The 21,132-nt window shown below is 42.7% G+C and overlaps 1 protein-coding gene across 9 annotated transcripts in view; it reads right to left on the bottom strand.

Moving 5' to 3' along the window:
- GREB1L (GREB1 like retinoic acid receptor coactivator) overlaps positions 1-21,132 on the bottom strand; it is a 226,631-nt gene that overhangs the window by 85,607 nt on the left and 119,892 nt on the right. For 6 of the 9 annotated variants that reach the window (XM_075920897.1, XM_075920892.1, XM_075920893.1 and 3 more), the window contains 7 exons: positions 19,225-19,401; positions 18,310-18,447; positions 12,388-12,522; positions 10,365-10,502; positions 9,105-9,227; positions 6,722-6,859; positions 4,839-5,024 (listed from right to left, as the gene is read on the bottom strand). In XM_075920897.1, the coding sequence (XP_075777012.1) occupies positions 4,839-5,024; positions 6,722-6,859; positions 9,105-9,227; positions 10,365-10,502; positions 12,388-12,522; positions 18,310-18,447; positions 19,225-19,401 (1,035 nt within the window). The remainder of the gene's footprint in view (positions 1-4,838; positions 5,025-6,721; positions 6,860-9,104; positions 9,228-10,364; positions 10,503-12,387; positions 12,523-18,309; positions 18,448-19,224; positions 19,402-21,132) is intronic. The other 3 variants (XM_075920898.1, XM_075920900.1, XM_075920899.1) reach the window with 2 other exon arrangements.

The raw sequence follows: 21,132 nt of genomic DNA on the forward strand, positions 1-21,132 counted from the left end.
AAGTGGCAATGTGATCAGAAATCAGTCAAGATTCAGAGATAGTTGTTAGCAATAGAAATGTGCAAAAAATAATCTGTGCCAATAACAAGGCCAATAAAACAAAGACAGCCTCAGAAGGTGGCATTCATTTCTCTGCTTCCAAGGCGCCTCTGCATCTTGCTTGTATGAAGCCAATTTGCTCTAGATGACAAGATGAACAGTCTCAATTAAATGTTCTTTTGGGATGCTTTTCAAGCACCCAGTAAAAAATTATTTTACCAGTGGTCAAGAATTTTCCTTATTGTTAATTCTTGACATCAAGAAAGGAAAATTTCACATTGGCTATGTCTAGACTGGCATGATTTTCTGGAAATTCTTTTAATGGAAAAGTTTTCTGTTAAAAGCATTTTCAGAACAGAGCGTCTAGATTGGCACGGACGCTTTTACGCAAAAGCACTTTTTGTGGAAAAGCGTCTGTGGCCAATCTAGATGCGCTTTTCCGCAAAAAAGCCCCAATCGCCATTTTTGTGATCGGGGCTTTTTTGCGGAAAACAAATCTCAGCTGTCTACACTGGCACTTTTGCACAAAAGTTTTGCGCAAAAGGAACTTTTGCCCGAATGGGAGCAGCATAGTATTTCCGCAAAAAGCACTGATTTCTTACAGTAGGAAGTCAGTGCTTTTGCGGAAATTCAAGCAGCCAGTGTAGACAGCTGGCAAGTTTTTCCGGAAAAGCGGCTGATTTTCCGGAAAAACTGGCCAGTCTAGACACAGCCATTAGGTTTTATGGGAAAATCCTACAGAATTTAGAAGGGAAGCCTCCAGTAGAACTATAAGATATTTATGCTAAAAGTATTCATAATTTAGTGGAGAACAATAGCCATTCTATACATTTACCCCCATCCAGTAGAATAATATAGCAATGAGATAATTTTCTATCATGTTCTCTTATACAGGTCAAAACATTTATGGAAAGGTTTTCCTTTTCTACTACATTTTTGCTAGGTATGTTAAATATTGGTTAAATGAATAGTTGATAAACCTCATGAATTCTTATTGGTTATTCAATCATCCTCTAGTACCCGGGGGTGGGGCGGCAGCCAGTGCACTCCAGCCCCACTCCCGAGGAGCCCCCTGCAACTCCACGTTGAGGTCTCTGTAAAAACCAGCTTCCCACATGGACTGGCTGCCTGATACAGAGGAAGCAGCATGGGGTGGCAGCACCCCGTCTGGGGAGGGAAAGGGCTGAGCTCCCGGACCTGGCATGAGCCAGAACTGAGCTTGGCTACCTGTTCGCCTGGCTCCTAATAGACTTTAAATGCAGATCCACGATGGGGATAGGTCCCAGAGCCGGCATGAGCCAGGATTGAGCCAGGCTGCTGGCCAGCCTGTTAAAAAATTTACTGGCGGGGGGAAGAAGGGTGCATGTAGTCTACAGCATTAACCTATAAGTTTATCAACTACACTATTACAGCCCTAATTTTTGCATAAGAAAAAAAGGAAGAAGCCCCCGAAAGAGGCTTGTTCACAAATATTTTTAATATATTCAGCAGCTATGAAAAAGTATTGCGCAGGAAGGGACAGAGAGTGAGAGAAAGAGAATGTGACTAAGTTCTGTATGTGCCACCTGGCTTCACAATGCAGTTCAAATGCTTTTCTTATAGCTAGTAAGACACCTTTTACAAATAAATCAACCACAATGGAAGACTATCCTAGTCCATAAAAAAACGCTAGCCTGGCCTTCTGTAAATTTCCCAATGTCGAGTTAGACAATATATTACTTACAAAATGGCCTATTATCTATAGAGGACATGATCTCTTTATGCCCGTGAGTATCTTTCATGCCCTTGAGTATCTTTATTCAGCTGAGTAGTTTCGTTGAAGTCAAGTACTATTTTAAGCCCCTCTCAGTTGCATCAGTCCTGATCTACAATTTCCATGTCATTTTAATCCTTTGTCTTCCTTGAAGCCAATGGAACTACTCACTTGAGAAAACTTTCTTACACATCTATTTGAAGGATTGGGCCGGTAAAATTAAAATTACTAATCCATGCCTTATATCATAAGAGTTTCTGATTTGGGAGAAATGCCCGTGCAACTACTTTTTTATCCGCTAGTGTACACAAACACTACAGAAAACAGACAGAACTATCCCCATAGCATGAATTAACTTTAACAGTGCTTGAGTACGAGTTCTCCAAATCAAGAGAAAACTATAAAGAGATAATTTGGCAGTCACAAATGTTTTGCCAGAGTTCTATATATACACACAGATGTACTCTAACAAACCAAGAGATAATGAGGATGACAACAAGACAGACTTAGTTTATAAATCGTTACCCTACAACAGGAACTGCACGAGCTCCAAGGACTAGCTATAAACCTATTACATAATTTTTGGTTCTCATAAATAAAGGAATTTAAAAACACAACAGGGTTTAATGTTTCAATTGTATGTCATTTTAGTGAGGTAGCTTGACCTCCCTCTGACCCTGAAGGGGAAGAACGCTCCAAGACACCCTGCTGGGCAGAGCCAGAGCAACCCATCCCCAGGAAACTAGAAGTATAAAGGCTGGAGCTTAGAGCTCAGGTGGGCCCCAGACACAGAAAGAGCCAGATTCCTTCCCTGAGCTCTTCAGGGAAGAGAAAAACTGGCCAGGACCACTGGCAATCCCAGACACTGAACAGATAGACTCATAGACTTTAAGGTCAGAAGGGACCATTATGATCATCTAGTCTGACCCCTTGCACAGTGCAGGCCACAGAATCTCACCCACCCCTCCTAGAATAATCCTCTCACCTATATCTCAGATATTGAAGCCTTCAAATACTTTGAAGGCCCCAAGATACAGAGAATCCTCCAGCTGTGAACTGTACCCCATGCTACAGAGGAAGGTGAAAAACCTCCAGGGCCTCTGCCAATCTACCCTGGAGGAAAATTCCTTCCTGACCCCAAATATGGCGATCAGCTAAACCCTGAGCATGTGGGCAAGACTCACCAGCCAGACACCCAGAAAGTTCTCTAGTAACTCCTATCATCCCTCCATTGACCTATTTCCCACTGATAATGAATGGTCAATTAGTTACCAAGATCATGTTAACCATGCTTGAGTCTTTGTTCCCTCAAGACCCTGAGGAGTTGACCCCAAGTCAGGCAGGCCCACAGGGGGAACTGGGAAGTAGCCCGGGGTAGCTGACCTGGGTCTGGCTGAGGAAATGGAGGTAAACTGAGTCAGCATGTTTTAGTCTCGATCCTCGCTGACTCACTGGCAGCTGGACCTGCCACTGTTAGGGCCCTGAGCTGGGATGCAGTGGAGCGAGTATGCCTCTGTCCCCCTCTGCCACCCCAATCAATCCCTGGGTGGCAGTCTCCCCGTTTTGGGGCAAAACACCCGCGCTTGGTCAGCTCTCCACAAGAGCTAAGAGATCTGACAGCTGGCTCAGCCTACAGATGTGAAAGGTTAACCGGTGGGGCCTGGAGCAGCTCCCTACCTGCCATGGGCAGGAGACTGCTCTCTTCTGAAGCACACCCTGTCCACAGCGTGCTGGGGAGCCCCACAGGTAGGGGCTACTCCCAAGCGGCCTCTGACCACGAGAGCCCAGGCCCACCACAGACAAGATCTGCTCTGGCGGGGGATGGGAGACAGCAGCAGCACTACTTTGGGGGATGGGAGTTGGCAGAGTTTGTTTTCTAGAAGGATATGCTAGATATGCCAAATCCTCATCCCTAGGGACAGTGGACCAACATACAAGCATTTAGCTCGTAAAGGAAAAGCACATGACAGCTTCAACCAAACACTGAGAGGACAACTACCACTAATCCTCAGTAGAGAGCAAAAAGTAAAGCAAATAGGCCACCTATGCAGTGACTGGTACATTGTTGGAAAATATTGAGAGGACTACCTGTGCTATTGGGGCTATTTTTCCAGTTTTCCATTCAGAATAGTACTGCCCCAGCGAGGAAGGCACATTGGCAAACCATACAGTAAATAGACACGTTCAAGACAAGTCTGCTCTCAATTATGGCCTCATCATCACTTGTGCATGACTGAGAACAGAAGTGTGTGTGAATGCATGGCATATTACATGCATGCTGAGGGAAACATTTATCTAGCACAGAAAAAGTCACGAGTCCCCCTTACAAAATCACAGTGTATCTCATTATGACTAGCAGTCTCAGTTCAAGGGTATTCCAGGACTAAAATGAAAGGAAAGCTGCAGGTCAAGACTGACGCAGCCGAGAGAGAAGGCTTACGTAGCATATGCCGGCACTATTATCTTTGCCTACATTCACTAACACCATGAAAGGATCTATCCACAAAAGGTTAGAAAAGCTGCACCTCGCTAGGCTACCCTAAATTCTGAGTAAAGCACATATTAAACACATCCAAGAAAAAAAAGAATTTATTGTGTACTAAATAATTTATTCTAGTTTGCACAACAGAGGTAGTTTTCATGTAAATGTTGCAGTCCCCAACACAATGGTGAGAACACATCTGTAAGCACCTGTCACATAATTGAATGAAAAAAAGGACTGAGTGCTCTTAGGGATGTGAAGAGAGAAGGTTTAATACACAAAGCAAAGGAAATATTTACAATGCAGAATCATATTTGATTTTCACTAAGGTGACACTGATCACAGGGAGGAAAGAGAGCGTATCACCCTTCAAATTGACCTCATTTTCAGGTACATTTGCAAAGTTGCACTGGCACTGGCTGTAGGTAGAGACTACTTATCTCTTCCAGCAGCAAGATTGACAGAAAACTGGCTCCCAGCAAGAGGTAGGACACCTTGGAGATGAAGGCAGAAAACAAAAGTAATAAACCATACAAACTGGAATGAATATGAGAAATGGCTTACCTAACCGGACAAGATACTGTACAGTTAAAAGAATCATGTTCTCCACACTTAGTAACTGACTGCCAGTCAACCCCAAAAGATCCAAATCCTTTTTCTCCAGCTGTGGAATCTTGTAGCAATTCACCAGCAAGGGACTTACTACAATATCACCAACATTGCCATAGAAATAGGGTAAAGTGCCATAACCTTCAAAAACAAAAACAAAGACATTCAAAACCTAATATTACACAAAATCTTGCAACAGTAATATTCCTTAACTTCTGTTTAATGCTACATATCAAAAGATGGGACCACAGTGACCAAACCAGGCAGAAGAAATCAAGTATGCCAGCAGTGTATTACCCTGTGTATGTTATTGTCTGCATACCCCAAGGTAGTAATTATTTATTCACAGACAAATAGTAAAGTAATCCATACAGTTGTTACCATGACCTTTAATTGCATAAAGCTCTCATTACCTATAAATCAGTGTGCAAAATCTGTCAAACAGCAGTACAGAAATCTTAACCTAGTAAAAGCAGCACAAACTGAATTAAATATGCTTCAGACACTGCTTTACTGTGTACTGTTAGGATGAACATCTTAGCACTTTTTACCCACATTAAACAAACTATGAATGAAAATAAAATATTAAGACATTAAAATAAGCGTCTTTCTGTTAAGATTAAGAATGGCAAAGATAGAACTATTGACTACAGTTTTCTCATATACATTTTTCTTTTAAAAATAGATTCTCCACAATATTTGGTAGATCATCAATCCTGGTACATCTGGTACTGTACTACAAATGAAACTCTCTTTTTTAACATTGGGCCCACCTGAGGACTGCACTGATAATCTGCCAGGAGCCCAAAGGCTGCTCTTACTTTTCCTGGAATTAAGATGACTACAAGAACCCGCATCTTTCATAAGGAAATGCAGCTACTGAAATTACAGAACTGTATACATTACACTTCCATAAAATAACCCCTCCTCCCCACATACACACACACTTGACTGTAATCCTAACCTTCCAATCTTTATTCACATAGGTAGCTCCATTACCTCCAGTGAAACTATGTATAAAGACCAGTTGTATAACAATGGACTTTTAGGAATTTTTCACCTTTTAATTTAGAATTAATTCTTTGGATCATATGGGCATATATGGTTCCCTAATATGCAGGGTGATTTATACAAAGGGATAATACTGCACTGAATTGAACAATCTTGGAATTAACCCTTGGAGTTTTTGGCACTATTCACCAATATGAAGAACTTTCATTATTATTATTTTGGAGGAACATACCTCAAAGAGACATTTGCACAGTAAAAGTCACATTTTAAAATAACAGTAATGTCCTTACATATGGTACATTACTAACAACACGCATTATACAGGTGAAATTTCAATATTCTCATTTATTATTTAGACACTGGGAAAAAAGAGCTAGTCAGTTTTGACTGATCAATTCAACATCAATTTCACTTTCTTGGTTTCAGGTAATGGCACAGGCTATAGTGTTGAACGTAAACACTTGAAAGAAATGTTTATTTGTCTTGGGAAACTGTTTGCATCAGAAAGTTGTTTTAATTTCAAATAGTCTATTCTTAGATTCTGTAAAAGCTTTGTTTATTCAAAACACAAATTTAGGGTCTAATCTGCTCTGGCCAGGAATCTTTCGTATGTGAAGTCTTGGCAGTAAATCACCCAATTTCTCATTATAAATATTACACAATTAACACAAGAGGCTGCTGAAAGTCTTACGAAACACAGCAACCTTTCTGTTATACTTACTGGCTGATCATAAAAGTGAATTTCACCACCCCCAAAACCTCAAATCCCAGAGGGAGCATGCTATTATTCAAGAAGTACAATGTTGCTTATCCAATGTGAGACTTACCTATGAGAATCACTGGTCTGATTCCTGAGTTATTCAGTAGATTTTCAGGAACTATTACAGTCTCCCCTGCAGGGATGGGCTGAGGCTGTAAAATTCCAGTTAACATGGATTGAGGAACTGGGACTGACAAAAGGGGCTCTATAGAATAAAGAAAGAAAAACTTCCATTACCAAGAGGCTCATACTGTGATTTGCCCCATGAACAAACAAAAAACACTCCTTTAAATCTCTAACTGCAATAAAATTCAAAACACCTTTGCATTTCCTATTACAGTTTTAAGGAATTTAAATTAAGACCCAATATCATTTCCTGGCCCCACCACTAAAATACAACTTTTTTTTTAACTACTGTATTGTTTGGTGGAGAGGGACAGGAAAAACCCAGGTTTGAATATGCATCTTCTCACAAACCTAAGTACTAGGAAAATTGTCCACACAGGCAACTTTTCAGTGCTACCTGTCAGCATAAAGAAGGAAGAGAGATCATGCTCACTTTTGACTTACAACATGTAGGCCAAAATTTCATTGCTGTTTGCATACCACTTTATGCCATTCTGAAGCCAGGAAGATGAAAACTACACTTCAGTCTTGAAAAAACAACAGCAGCTTTCAAAAGAGGGAAAAAAAAGCACTATGCCTTGTAAATCTGTCAGTGTAATAGCTACTTCATAGGGATGTTATGAGGCTTCCTTAAATTGTCCATAATGAATTTTACAATTCCCTGGTGAAAGGTGTTAAAGAAATTCAACTTTTTAATTGTGAGAACTTGTCAGTTTCTAGAAGTTCGTTTAACTCAGAACTTCCTTTCTGAGAACAAATGATACATTGGCATGCAGTAAATCTATACAAGTAAACTGGCAACAACAACAGAGAAGATGGTTTCTAACCACAAGTAACTGGCCACTTACAAAAGTTGCTCAAGGGCTTGTCGGTAAAAGTGTATTCATGGCTAACACAAAAGGACTTAGTGGTTGAGTGAGAAGGCATAAGTCTGGGAGTCAAGTGATCTGGGTTCTAACTTTCTGTATTACCTTCAGCAAGTCATTTAGTACAAGGTCTTAAGAAGTGGCTAGTGATTTTGGGTGCTCACACAGGGTATGTCTACACTTCAGGGCTTAACTCGAAATAAGCTAAGCAAATTGAGCTACATCAATTGTGTAGTTTATTTCAAAATAGCTTATTTAAAAATAGGGAGCGTCTACACAGTACTTATTTCGAAATAGAGCACTCTTCCTCCAACTTCCCTTACTTCTCGTACAATGAGGGTTACAGGAGTCAGAATAAGAACTTCTTCAGCTTGACAGTATTTTGACACTACTTCAAAGTAACTGCCTGTGGTGTAGACACAGACTAAGTTATTTTGGAATAGCGCTAGTTATTTCAAAATAGTGTTGCAGTGCAGCCATACCAATAGACACACAGAGGGCAAGGCTTTCAAAAGTGCTGTGCTCCCATCACTCCCATTGAATACCACTGTGGATGCTCATGCTCTCAAAGTCAAGCCCAAACTGAACACAAAATGGAGGCATCCAAAAATCATTGGCAGTTTTGAAAATTTGGGTCTTAACTTCTTGCTTCTTTCACCTTTTCTACAAAATAGGGACAAATGATACTTACTTCCCTTTGCAAAATATCTTGAATGCTACAGCTGAAGAGTGCTATTATCGTAGGAGTTATACATTTTGATGTAATGTTTTATAAATTGTTAATATACTTTTTTATTTAACCCAAACTCTTTATCTCAATATGGATGCCAACCTTCTATGTCCCTGATAGAGCCATAATGATTCGCCATCCCTTCACTGTCAAGATTCCAAACTGCGATCATCATCCCTTGAGCTAAGAGTGAATTGACAGGATTTTCATGTATGCCATTTTGTTCCGAGAGGCCATGCAGGAGTGGAGCATCTGTAGTATGCTGGGTTGGTCTGGGAAGTTACAATCTCAAGGTGAGGACGAATGGACATTCCATATATTTGGGTTTTTATTTGTGTGTGTGCACGCGTGTGTGTGTACACATACATACACACAGACAATCAATTTTGGAAGCACTAAGTTATGGACAGTTAACCATGTGTTTGTATTACTAGTATCCTCATCCTCACTTTTCCCTCTTCTCATTAACTGTCATGTTCCCGTACTGACTCATTTTAAATTAGATTGTAGGCTATTTGGAGCAGGCACCATCTCATCATGTGTGTTTATACAGAATCTAGCAAAACTGGGCCTCAAACCCGAGTGAGACCTGAGGTTATTCCTTCAGTAGCAGTGATGATGTGTCCTGCACAACATTTCAGAGAAGCACTATTATGCCACTGAGCTAGATGAGCACAAGTTATAGTCATGAGAATTCACATAATCGTTTTAAAAAAAAAAAATCTTACCTGTTCTTGCAAGAGGCCGAATTGTCGGAACAGGTACAACTAAACCAGGGACAGGTGGGACTGGTGACCCAGGAGACCATCCCCGGTGTCGTTTCTTTGGTGGCCCAGAACTAGACATTGATGCTTAAGAGGAAAAAATAATTCAAAATACTCTTCTTCCTATACCCCATTTACATTCAAATACACAAACTCCAGGCTGGATTTTGACCTCATACCTTTTTATGTTGGCATAGCCATAAACACTATTGAGTTAGAGGAACTTTCAATTAACATAAAGCCACATTCTGATCAGACAAATACTAGTACAGTAAAACTCCAACTGTCCGGCATCCAGTCGTCCGGCACTCCCGATAGTCTGGCACCAACTTGAACCCAGAAGTGCTCTGGTCAACCAGACAATTGGAGCTGCTGTGAGCCCCTGGGTGCTCGCGGACGGGAAAAGGGAAGGAGAGAAGAGGGGAAAGGGATTATATCCCTGTGACAGGTCTGCCGGGACCCGCACTGAGACTGGCCGGGGGGTGGGTGGGGAACGGTGTGGCGAGGGGCGAACCCTCTGCCATTTTGCAGGAAGGCAGGGGAAGCCCCATGCAGTCTCTGAGAGTTTCCGGGAGCGGAGCGGGCTCCCCACCCCCCATACTGCAGTAATTATCGCCAAGCAGGGGGGTGAGGGGCAGCGCTGCGCGACCAACCCGGAAGCACCCCAGCTGCTCTGCTCTGCAGCTTCCCCAAGTCTGCCGCTGCCGAAACTGACAAGTGGCGGACTTGGGGAAGTGACGAGGAGCAGAGCAGCTGGGGTGCTGCCGGGTTGGTCCCGCAGCATTGCCCCTCATCCCCCTGCTGCAGTCTGGGGGGGTGGGGTGGGAAGCCCACTCCCCTCCCGGAAACTCTCAGCGGTGGCGCAAGGCTTCCCCCGCCTTCCTGCAAAATGGCGGAGGGTTAGCCCCTCACCACACCGTTCCCCGCCCACCCCCCGGACACAGTGCGTGTCCCAGCAGACCCGTCACAGCCCCCCGCCAGAGCACCTTCCAATACTCGGGCATATCCGATAATCCGGCACCACCTAGGTCCCAAAGGTGCCGGATTATTGAAAGTCTACTGTATCTAAAATGAGGTGTTTATCATTAGCATCAACAATCATGTCAGCAACACATTAACCTGAAACAAACAGGTATGCTGGAAAAGAAAACAAAGCTGCAGTTTTCTGGCTTAACAGCACATGCAGTAACGAGTTCAATAATAAAAACACAGATTTTCTTTTACCTTGATCTACAGAAAAACACCCAGGGCTAGGGGAAGTTGAGTGAGGCATAGGCCGAGAGAATGTAGAGCTCAACACATTATTTCTTCCTCCACTACTGTTTCCATTTGCAACATCGCCGGTGCGCAGTGTAAGTGGGGCTAAATACAACAAAATACACAGAGAATGAAGCTTTAGACAACCTTGAAAAAATAAATCCTATTGCAAAATGTAAAGCAAAGAGAGAACAAGATTTGTGACTGAATGAACTCTAATACTGGGGCATTTTCAATACAATGTATCCATCTCACCAGGAACGGGGCTTCTGCAGTTCAAGGGGGAAAAATGAAACAAAACAAAGCCAAAAAAGATGATGATTTTGAATAGTAATAGAGAGGTAGTCGTGTTAGTCTGATCTTGGTAAAACAAAAGGAAAAAATATGTAGCACTTCAAAGATTAACAAGATAGTTTATTAGGTGATGCGCCCAGATCTGAAGAAGTGGGTCTGGCCCACGAAAGCGCATCACCTAATAAACTATCTTGTTAATCTTTGAAGTGCTACATATTTTTTTCTTTTGTTTTATCAAGAATTTTGAAGCATTTTTACTGGAAGTTACAAATGACAGGTGCACCTGCTGCACGTGACACAGTGGGGCAGGACCCGTGGGAGTTTTTGGGGCAGGCCGACCCCTTGCAGTGTGTCAAGTGCAGCCTCCCTGCTGAGTCCCCTGCGCAGAGGGAGGTTGGTGTTTCAGGGTGATCTTTCACCAAAATGCTGCGACTGCTTTGTGCTACCCACTTCCATGCTGGACCCACATTTCTTTATTGACAAAGAAAATTTGCAGCATTTTAAAATACTGTGGGTATAATTTTAATTTTCTGCTGCAGAACTCCCTCAGGGTATGTCTACACTACCCTCCTAGTTCGAACTAGGAGGGTAATGTATGCATACCGCACTTGCTAATGAAGCCCGGGATTTGAATTTCCCGGGCTTCATTAGCATAAGCGGGGAGCTACCATTTTTAAAACCCCGCTGCTTCGAACCCCGTGCAGCGCGGCTACACGGGGCTCGAACTAGGTAGTTCGGACTAGGGTGCCTATTCCGAACTACCGGTACACCTCGTTTCACGAGGAGTAACGGTAGTTCAGAATAGGAACCTAGTCCGAACTACCTAGTTCGAGCCCCGTGTAGCCGTGCTGCACGGGGTTCGAAGCAGCGGGGATTTAAAAATGGCGGCTCCCCGCTTATGCTAATGAAGCCCGGGAAATTCAAATCCCGGGCTTCATTAGCAAGTGCGGTATGCATACATTACCCCACTAGTTCGAACTAGCGGGGTAGTGTAGACATACCCTCAGGAGTAAAAATCTCTAAGGGTGTGTCTAGAGTACAGGGTTTTGTCGACAAAACTATACCTGCGTCTACACTACCGCTGAGTTCTGTCGACATAACGTCAACAAAACTCAGCAGTTTTGTCGATGGTGGTAAACCTCATTCTACGAGGAATAATGCCTTTTGACAACAGAGTTCTGTCAACAGAAGGCGTTATTGCATCTACACTGTCCTTTGTGTCTACACTCTCATGTCAACAAAGTGGCTTGCTTTGTCGACAGAACTGGATGTAGTCTAGACGCTCTTTGTCGACAGAAGTTTTGTCAACAGTATCTGTCGACAAAGCCTCTGTCGACAAAAGCCTGTAGTCTAGAGGTACCCTAAGAGATTACATAAGGTCATTCTTGGAGACTAACATGTGGACAGGGTAAGAGTCTCACCTCTTTGAGAGCTATTTAAAGGTGCCACATTACTCAAAGTTGATTTGATGGGGTTAACCAAGGAAATAACTGGCCCCCGTTAAACTATAGTGACCAGACTGTCAAGTTTGAGAATCAGCACACTATGAAGGGTGTAGAGAGCAATGGCAATGCCAGATGTTGATGTCCAGAGTTTTTGAATGGTACACAAATTTGGGGATTTGGATAACAAACGTGCCCACTGCTACACAGACAGCTCCTCACTCTACTCGTGTTCCTGTAAAGTAAATTATTACCTGTTGCAAATGTCTTTCCTACAAGCTGCACAGACAAAGCCAGTGGTTTCACTATGTTCTTGTTCCGGGATAGGTCTTGAGTTCCACTTATATTAACAGCAGAAGATGATTTTGCCGGACTGAATACTGAAGAGTCTGATAAAAAACAGTTTGATTAAATCACTATTTGAAAATATCTATAAATATATCAGTACATGCCTAAGAAGTCATCACATAAGGATTTACCTCATGAATTAATATTAATCGATTAATATTGTAGGCAATGCTAATAGTACGGTACACTGCCAGAATGATCAAATGGAATCAGGAGGAGAAAAAAACTGACATCCAAACAAAAAAGATTCTAAGGATGCAGAGTGGCAAGCACAGAATTAAACAAACCACGTGACATTATGACCACGGAGTCAAAAGTGCACTAAACAATAGAAAAGCGAAGATTTTTTAATGGGATCTGAAAATTGTCATAGATCAACCAGTGCAGGAAAACAGGCTGAACACAGCTGCAGGAAAGATGGGTTAATGGACATCACCACACCAGGAGACAGAAATATAAAAAAGAACCAAGAGAAGATGAAGTATGAAGAATTCAGCCATGAAGTGGAACAACTACAGAAAACTAGACTAAAAGATGATCCCATCAACTAATGGAGCACTTGAAATGGTCCCTAGGGTATGAATGAATAGCTCAAGAATGCATTAGGAATGCAAGAATTCCAGAAGAGACAGTGCTTTTAGACACTGCGAGGATTTTGAAGGAAGCTAAAGAAGGAGGAGTGCATTTAAGCACCTAAAATACAGGAATTGCATGGAGGACTTAACAAAACTTCTGATTATCCAAACCAATGAAGTTGGATCATGGTCGGGATTTATACGTGACTCACGGTAAATTTTTGACAGTACTTTTCTCCTTTTTATGTTTAAGGATCGTGTATGTTGTGAAGGCTATATGTTTGCAAAATAAAATCTCCATATCTTAATATTGAGGGATGATAATATCACTGTACTATTCCTAAAAAGCAACTCTTCATCATGCTTATTAACACTTACATAATCCACATACCATTTTTCACATGTAAAACACTTTCCAAATATTCATTAACTGTTCTTCATAATAGCTCAATGGGATAGGTGAGTAAAAATTATTGTCCCATTTTGTAGATAGGGAAGATGAATCAGAGAGGTTACGTGACTTGCCCACAGTAGTAAAAAGAGCATGTATCAGAATTCAAGGGTTCCTGATGCCATATCTTATATTCAAACTATAGTTTGAACCTTTCTGGTCCAGCACCCTCAGGACCCAACTGATCCTGGATGAGGGATCCAGGACCAGTGGAGGTCATTTCTGGCTCCCCTGCTGCTGGCCCCACTACTTACCCTGCCCCTACACTGGGCTTACGAGGTCCCCTGCAGCTCAGCTGAGTTGCACGCCAGCTCCCAAACCCTGCAACCCTTGCACTTAGTGCGGGCTCTTGTCCCACCCCCACGCAACCTAGCTGACTCTCGGATCCTGGAACATCCGTGGTCCTTTCTGACCACGGATGTTGCTGGATCAGAAAGTTGGACCAGAAAGTTGCAATGTATAGAGGTGCAACCTGTACTAGAACACACTTTCCTCAAAGCACTTTTGAGAAGTGGATAAGAATTATTATTCCCATTTTATAGGTGGGGAAATCACAGAACAGAAAGTTTAAGTGAATTGCCCAAGATCATACAACAAATCAGTAATAGAACCCAGCCTTTGACTTCAAGACCTCTGATCAAACCATTCGACTTTTAATACCAGCAACTCCATTCAGATCAAATTCTTCACTTTTTATGTGGACACACTGCCATCTCTAAATTCTTAAGACAGAGCTGGCAAGGAGCTGGGGTATGGTGGGAGAAGTAGAACCGTATGGGCAAATAATAGAGTGTAGGGGGAGCCAGAGTGGATGAGGAGCAAGACTATGATTAAGAAGCAGAGGGCAGAGGAAAGAAAAACTCAGACAGTGAGCCTGGAGTGGAAAGAATTGGACTGGCTGGGCAAGAAGACTGGGTTACAATGAGAAGTCTGGGGAGTGGAGGCTGGGACTCTGTGCAAGGAGATTGGAACTGGGACAAGGAGTCGTGGATGCACAAAAGACAGGACTGGGACAATGGTAGTTTGGAAAGGATACAACAGGAGTCATCAGGCTTACAGAGCAAACGGGCAAAAGAGTCTATGCCTACCAAAAAATATTGTCTTCCACAACCCAGAATGAAATTCAAGATAATCACCAACGCACATAAATGTGAAAGCCACTGGCAAAGCAAGCATCTCAATTTACTAGTGCTATCAGTTACTCTGTTAGCTCCAGCAGCACAGGTCTGTTTGGTTCATCTAACAGTTCAAACTCTGTTGGTGAACCACAAAGGTGACCACCTGTCATTACACTGAGTTTCTGGCTTGCTCAGTTCACTTCTTAAAAAAAATTATATAAATACAGTTTATGAAGGTTGCAGATTCTAATGCTCTAAAGTTAGGAAATACCAGCATTAAGGTTGCCTGTCTAACCTGAATTTGGGCTCCTGGGTGTAAGCATTATATTCCACTATTTAATTACATGATCACATACTCAGGGGTAAGGATGTTAAACTGTGGTTATCTAGCTAATTAGTCAATAGGACTGCTCTGCAGAGCCACAGTGGAGGTAGCTCCAGGAGCTAGGTCGAGCAGGGATGGGGCATCCTGTCTCATGCCAGCTCTGGGAGCCACCTGCACTACAGCTCTGCATTTTAAATGTAGTTTAAACTGCAGAGGCGCAACATCTCAGACCAGTGCCAGCCAGGACTGCTTGTCTCTGCCTTGCTCTGAGTCCGTTCCAGGGCTGGCCGCAAACAGGAGCTGATTGGCAGTAGCAGACCCTGTCTGAGGGGGGGCCCAGTTCCCCACTGGGACCCCTGCGGATAGGGGCTGCTTAGCAGTAGCCTCACCATCCCTCCACCTGCTGCCTCTATGAGTGCCAGTGGGGAGGGGGAGCAAGTGGCACCCCAGAGACAGTAATGGGTAACCAGCTTTTAAGCCAACTACCCCCAGCATCAGCTCCTGTTCACCCACCTCCACTGCTGCCCCATAGGGCTCTTGCTACATTTCAAAGGCTGAAGCACCACAGTAGAAACCGGCGCGAGCGGGATGGCTTCAGTCCCCATTCATACTTTCCCCACCACTGTGCCTCTGCTTTCCCTGCCTCCCGTGGAGACGGTGCTGGAGGGAACTGGCTTTTATGACAGCTCACCTCAGCACTGGCTTCTGCTCCCGCCAATGGGACCGGGAGGGGCGGGGGGAAGCTACTAGCTGAGTCACTACTCGACTATCCGATAATCTTATGCTCATCAGATAGCCGACTAGTTGCATACATCCCTACTCAGAGCTGGCAACAGACTTCACTGGGCCCTGGGCAATGTGGTACAGGGGGCTCAGCTCCAGGCCCCGCAGAAGGGATGTAGTCTGGGGAAGAAGGGGAGGAGCTATGGGCAGCTACTGTTATAAAATAATTGTTTGAACCTCTCCAAAATTTCCCCCAGATGTGAAAAATTAAGATTAAAAAACCCCTGAAACATGCTTACAAATAAGCACTGATATTATATGTCAAAATATAAAAATACTGAATTCTACTACAGGTTGGACCTCCCTGGTCCAACACCCCTGGGACTTGACCAGTCCCAGACAAAGGAATTTGCCGAATCAGGGAAGGTCTGGGGTGGGAGGGGTGCCGCCAGCATTTCCACTGAGATCCTCTCCCCAGCCACCTAGCACCGCTGTCCCCAGCTGCCTGGCTGCAGCAGCCCTGAGGGCTCTGCAAGCTCCAACAGCCCTGCTGACTGTGGGCTCTGCAGCCTCACCCCCACCCCATGGACTCCAGTAGCCCCACCGGCTTCCTGACCTTTCTGGCTGCAGGCTCTGGTGCCCCATGGGCTCTGATGCCCCACTGGCCTTGCCCACTGACTCTGCTCCCAGCTGCCGGCAACCTCTATGCTGGGGCTCTCTAGTCTAGCAACATCTGTGGTCCTGCTAGACGATGGATGTTGCTGGACCAGTGAGTTCCGGACCACAGAGGTTCAACTTCTAATTGTAAATCATAATGCATACACACAATGGGGCTGTATTCAGGTTCACAGGCAACCTCAACTCTAGAATTTCTTGCTTTTGAACTACTTTACTTTGCAGCCTTAATGTTCTTTTAAAATACATGCGCGTGTGTATGTGTGTGTGTGTGTATATAGCGTGTTTGTATATAAAATCTGTGCAATAATCATATAACTTCTAAGGTGACTAGAGACTTGTACTTCTTGTACTTTACTTGCAAAGCTAGAAAAAGAAAAGTACTCACAATTTCAAGTTCAGACCTCAGGAAAGAAAAATGGTAATAAATAGAGCATAATTTTAGAAAGCAACCTAATTTTATCACACCTAACTGAAAGCAATAGAGAAAGTAGTTCACCTGAATGTATACATGCCATGGAGACTTCAAGGGAGAAACATGAACTCTCCTTACAGTGGTCACACAGTATTATACCCTATAAACAAATATGGTGGGCTTTTCCCCCTTGTCAAGTGGAATTTGGATGTATGAATGTGGCACTATCTTCACTGGGAAGGTAACAATGGTAAGAGATAAAAAGGATTTGATAACCGTGACCAGGGAACAAACATTGATACAAAAGGACAACAGAAAGAAAACCATGGTGAGCTGATAAGAAGAAAGCAGGCTATCAAAGGTGTACCTATCAACTTGTCAGCTGCAACCAAGACAAAGCTAGGTAAATATTAGATTACTTGTTATGTCTTTAAAATGGGGTTTTGTGTGCCTGCACATTTCCCAGGCAAGAACCTGGAGGCCATGGCATCACAACATTCTCATTCCAGATTCAAAATACAATCTAAGTAGGAATAAATCCCCAAATCTCAAAGTGTCCCTGAACACACTACCTAATATTTGCCATCCCAATAGGAATGCTAATGTTCACTCTTATTTTTGGCATCCTTCATAAGCAAATGAATTACTGAAACAAGGTTTTTTTTAAATATTGCACTTCATATCATTCCACGTACACCTATGTTCTACCATGTGCATCCAATTAAAATTCCTGGATAACTGAATTTTTTTTTTTAGAGATCCTGTTCTGTCTTTACATCGTTCAGAGACAGCAGAGATGTGTACTTTATTCAATCATGGCTCATCTGAATAAAAGCCTCGTGTTTTCAAAATCTAGCAAATAAAGAAAAGACAATCAACTACACCAGATAAATCAACTTTAAAAGCTGCAATAATCTACAAAGCATACCAAAGAAAAAAAATCACCTTTAGAGTGCAGAAGAGAAGCTCTTTTAGGTGAAACTGTTATGGTTATTAGAAAAAAAATCTTTATTTCTACTTAAATCAATGTACAGCTCCAAAAGGTAAGAATTTCAAAGCTTTGGCAATATGGCTATGATGTGTTTTAGCTCACTTTGAAAATCACTGAAATGTAACGTAACTTTTATCACAATTCAATTGTGAGAGTCTGGAAGAAAACACCCAGACAGAGGAAGGGAATATCAAAAATAGTAGGCTGTTTTTCTTCAATGAAGAAAAAGATGTCAGTTCAAGGTACCCATTCTGCTAAGGATGCTTACTATAAATTAGTATGTCATAACCTTTGGGACATCAGTGATAGATAGATAATCAAATGGACTAAAAACATTAGACTATTTCAGCATATTATTAAGAGCTAAATTTATACCAGTCTCATCTGCTCCTTATTAGTATCAAAATATATATATTGAAATTTGTTTTTCCATCTTTAACCTATAAATGATACACATTAAAATCTACTTGGCAACCCTAACCAGGAACAAGTGAGGTACTTCATCACCCTCACAATGGTCATTTCTACGGCATACAGCATTTTCACAGCCCCTACCTGTCTGTGTGAACCCTGATTTGTATCCATTAGCTCTTCCGCTCTCTGGGGTCATGGATGGCGATACTGAAGAATTTGGTTTAGCAGAATGGCTAGCAGCAGATGATTGTCTGCTTCTGCATTCTGGAAGTGAAGCAGCTATAGTACAGATTAACAAGGCCAGGCTTTCAGTGCAACAGTTTAGTACAATGGTGTAAAACACTGACAAATGTTACAGCACATACATGCAACAAATAGCAAAGCTCAGCTAAAATATCTCTCAGGATTCAACCAACCTAATTTCATTATTTAGTCACAGAAACCTGGCCCAAAACACTCAGCATGCCAGCAAATCTGTTATGATCAGAATACCAACCTGATCCTGGGAGGTGTCAAGAGCCCTCAACTTAAAGCTGAAGATATTCACCCAAGTTGCACCGAAGGTGCAAAACAAGCTAACAGAACCTGAGTACATATGATCCCTCTTTCCATTCCCCTGAGATCAGTGCCCCCAGATTTTATCTTATAATGCTCTTTGTGGGATTAGCTGTTCTATGAGTGGTAGCATGAATTTGTAAGCGATAAAATCAACAGACCAGTAACAGAAACTGCTGCTGGAGAATAGGCTGACAGCTACTCTGCCAGATGTTGGAAGAAAACACCCAGACAGAGGAAGGGGTTATCAGGTTGATGGACCACTTTATTTCTGCAGAAGGGGGGATTTGAGGTCACCGTTAGGCTTGTAGCAGGGTGGGGAAACCTCCTGGGAAAAATCCTGGCTCCACTGAAAGCAATTAGAGTTTTGCCACTGAGTTCAATGAAGCCAGGATTTCACCCCCTTACTTATTAAATACTAAGCCCGCAAACTTTTAAGATTCACCCTACATTACATAAAAACATTCTATACTGTGTTCTAGCAAATAGGAGATTCTTTACCTTTCCAGCAGATAAGGGGTCCCTTTGACAGTACACCTTGGGAGCTTCTTACTAGGTAGTACTTTAAGTGCTTCTGCTTCTTTGGTTGAGTGGTTAGTTTCAGGTTAATGTGGTTGGAAAATTCTGTGAAGTATCGAAATCCCCTTTCTCCACAGCCTATACAATTCCCAGAAAAGCCTGAAGGAAAGGGGTGGGGAGAGGTACACGAGCAAAATGAATTCATTTGACATACACTACAAATCCTACCATTTTAGAGGTTTTAGCCTTACCTGAGTGTACTAATTGATACTTCCATTCATATGTCTACTGTAAGATTCACACACAGCACATAAATGACAAGACGACAAACAGAGACCGACTTTTACTGCATCACCACATAGTTAGAGAATTCCTTTTCTCCAGCTGTTGATAATTTAGGCCCAGCAGCTACCTCTCAATCTTCCACACTGTCCAGTTCCACAGAGGGCAACATGTTTTCAGAAGTGAGCATAATATGTACTTGAAAACTGGGAAAGTGATTACATAGGATTAGCTAACCGACTCCATGTTGGTACCTTTCACCCCTGCCCCTAGCACATGGATAGGAAGGACCAGCTCCAATAAACATGCTACCTTCCCCAAAACTGACTGGTCCAGAGTTTTCTATATAAAATTAATGCTTCCTAAGGCAGCCTGAATTCCCAGTGGTCTCTCTCAAACGCCACTTTAGTCTTCCCGAAGAAGAAGCCCTCAAAGTGTGTATGTAGGGTAGGGGAGTAATACTTCAGTATTACTAAGTGGTCAAATGTAAAAGTGTGACTGTGTCCCAATTTTCTTACGACTCATGATTTTTTCCCCTTTATTAGGGTTTTAATAAGGAATAAGAAGAATACATAAGAAATCATTTAATCCCAAATCCTTAGTTTTACAGGGACAAATTCAGTGCTTTCATTAAATTTAAGAGATTAGAAACACGACAGATTAGGAATACAGCAGAAAAACTGTGCAGAAGATCATTTGACAGTAGATACACTGAAATTATTTTGTGCAAAAAGCAGAATTACAGGTTTGAAGTAGGGTTTGTAAGGTGGTGCTAAAGAATTAGGGCTATGTGATTTTCACTGAGGTCAATGGAAATTATGCACAAACAGAACTGGCTTTTGAGTAATGGATGGGGAAAGGCTAACGGGTTATTTCTAACTATATGACCTCGCATTTGGCTTTTCTAAAACATGTTTGAATAAGCCCAGTTTATCCATCAATCAAGATTGTTCTGTACAGCTGACACGTTCTTAATATTTGCCAATTTACTAATTTTTGCATCCCCTGCAAACTTTACCACGAAAGTGTTTATATTTTCTTTTTAATCACTGATAAAAATATGGAGCACCACTAGACCTAGAACAGATCCCTGTAAGCAGATGCGTTGGAACTAGGGATGCTGAGGGTGCTGACACAACCAGAGCTGTCCCGTCCCTAGGATGGTTTGGCATGGCTACCCCAGACCCTGCTCTTTGGGGGGCGCCTGGAATGGCCACCTCAGCCATTCTATGGACGTGACAGTCTCCCACGTTATCCCTGGGGACATTACCAAGACAGCCTGGAGCATTTCCAAGGAGCCTGGCATTTGGTGGCAGCAGAGGTTAGGTCCCCAATACATTCACCACAGTGGCAGGAAGAGGAGCTACCTGGCAGCCTGCTCTGCTCCACTGCCATCTCTCAGTCCCTTGCGCTCTGCTTCACTGCAGTGGCAGAGCAGGGACAAGGGGTGGAGCTGGAGCAGGGTCTAGCTATTCCTCCTAACTTGCAGTTACCTGGATCATCCAGCTTACCTTTTTAAATACTGCATGATATGACTTCTTTTACCCACTATTCCATGATTTATTTTGTTTTTTAAATCAATAATGGGCTCAGAGCTCGTGAGACAAT

This window comes from Pelodiscus sinensis, chromosome 2 (genome assembly GCF_049634645.1).
Source record: "Pelodiscus sinensis isolate JC-2024 chromosome 2, ASM4963464v1, whole genome shotgun sequence".
In the NCBI taxonomy this organism is placed as follows: Eukaryota; Metazoa; Chordata; order Testudines; family Trionychidae; genus Pelodiscus; species Pelodiscus sinensis.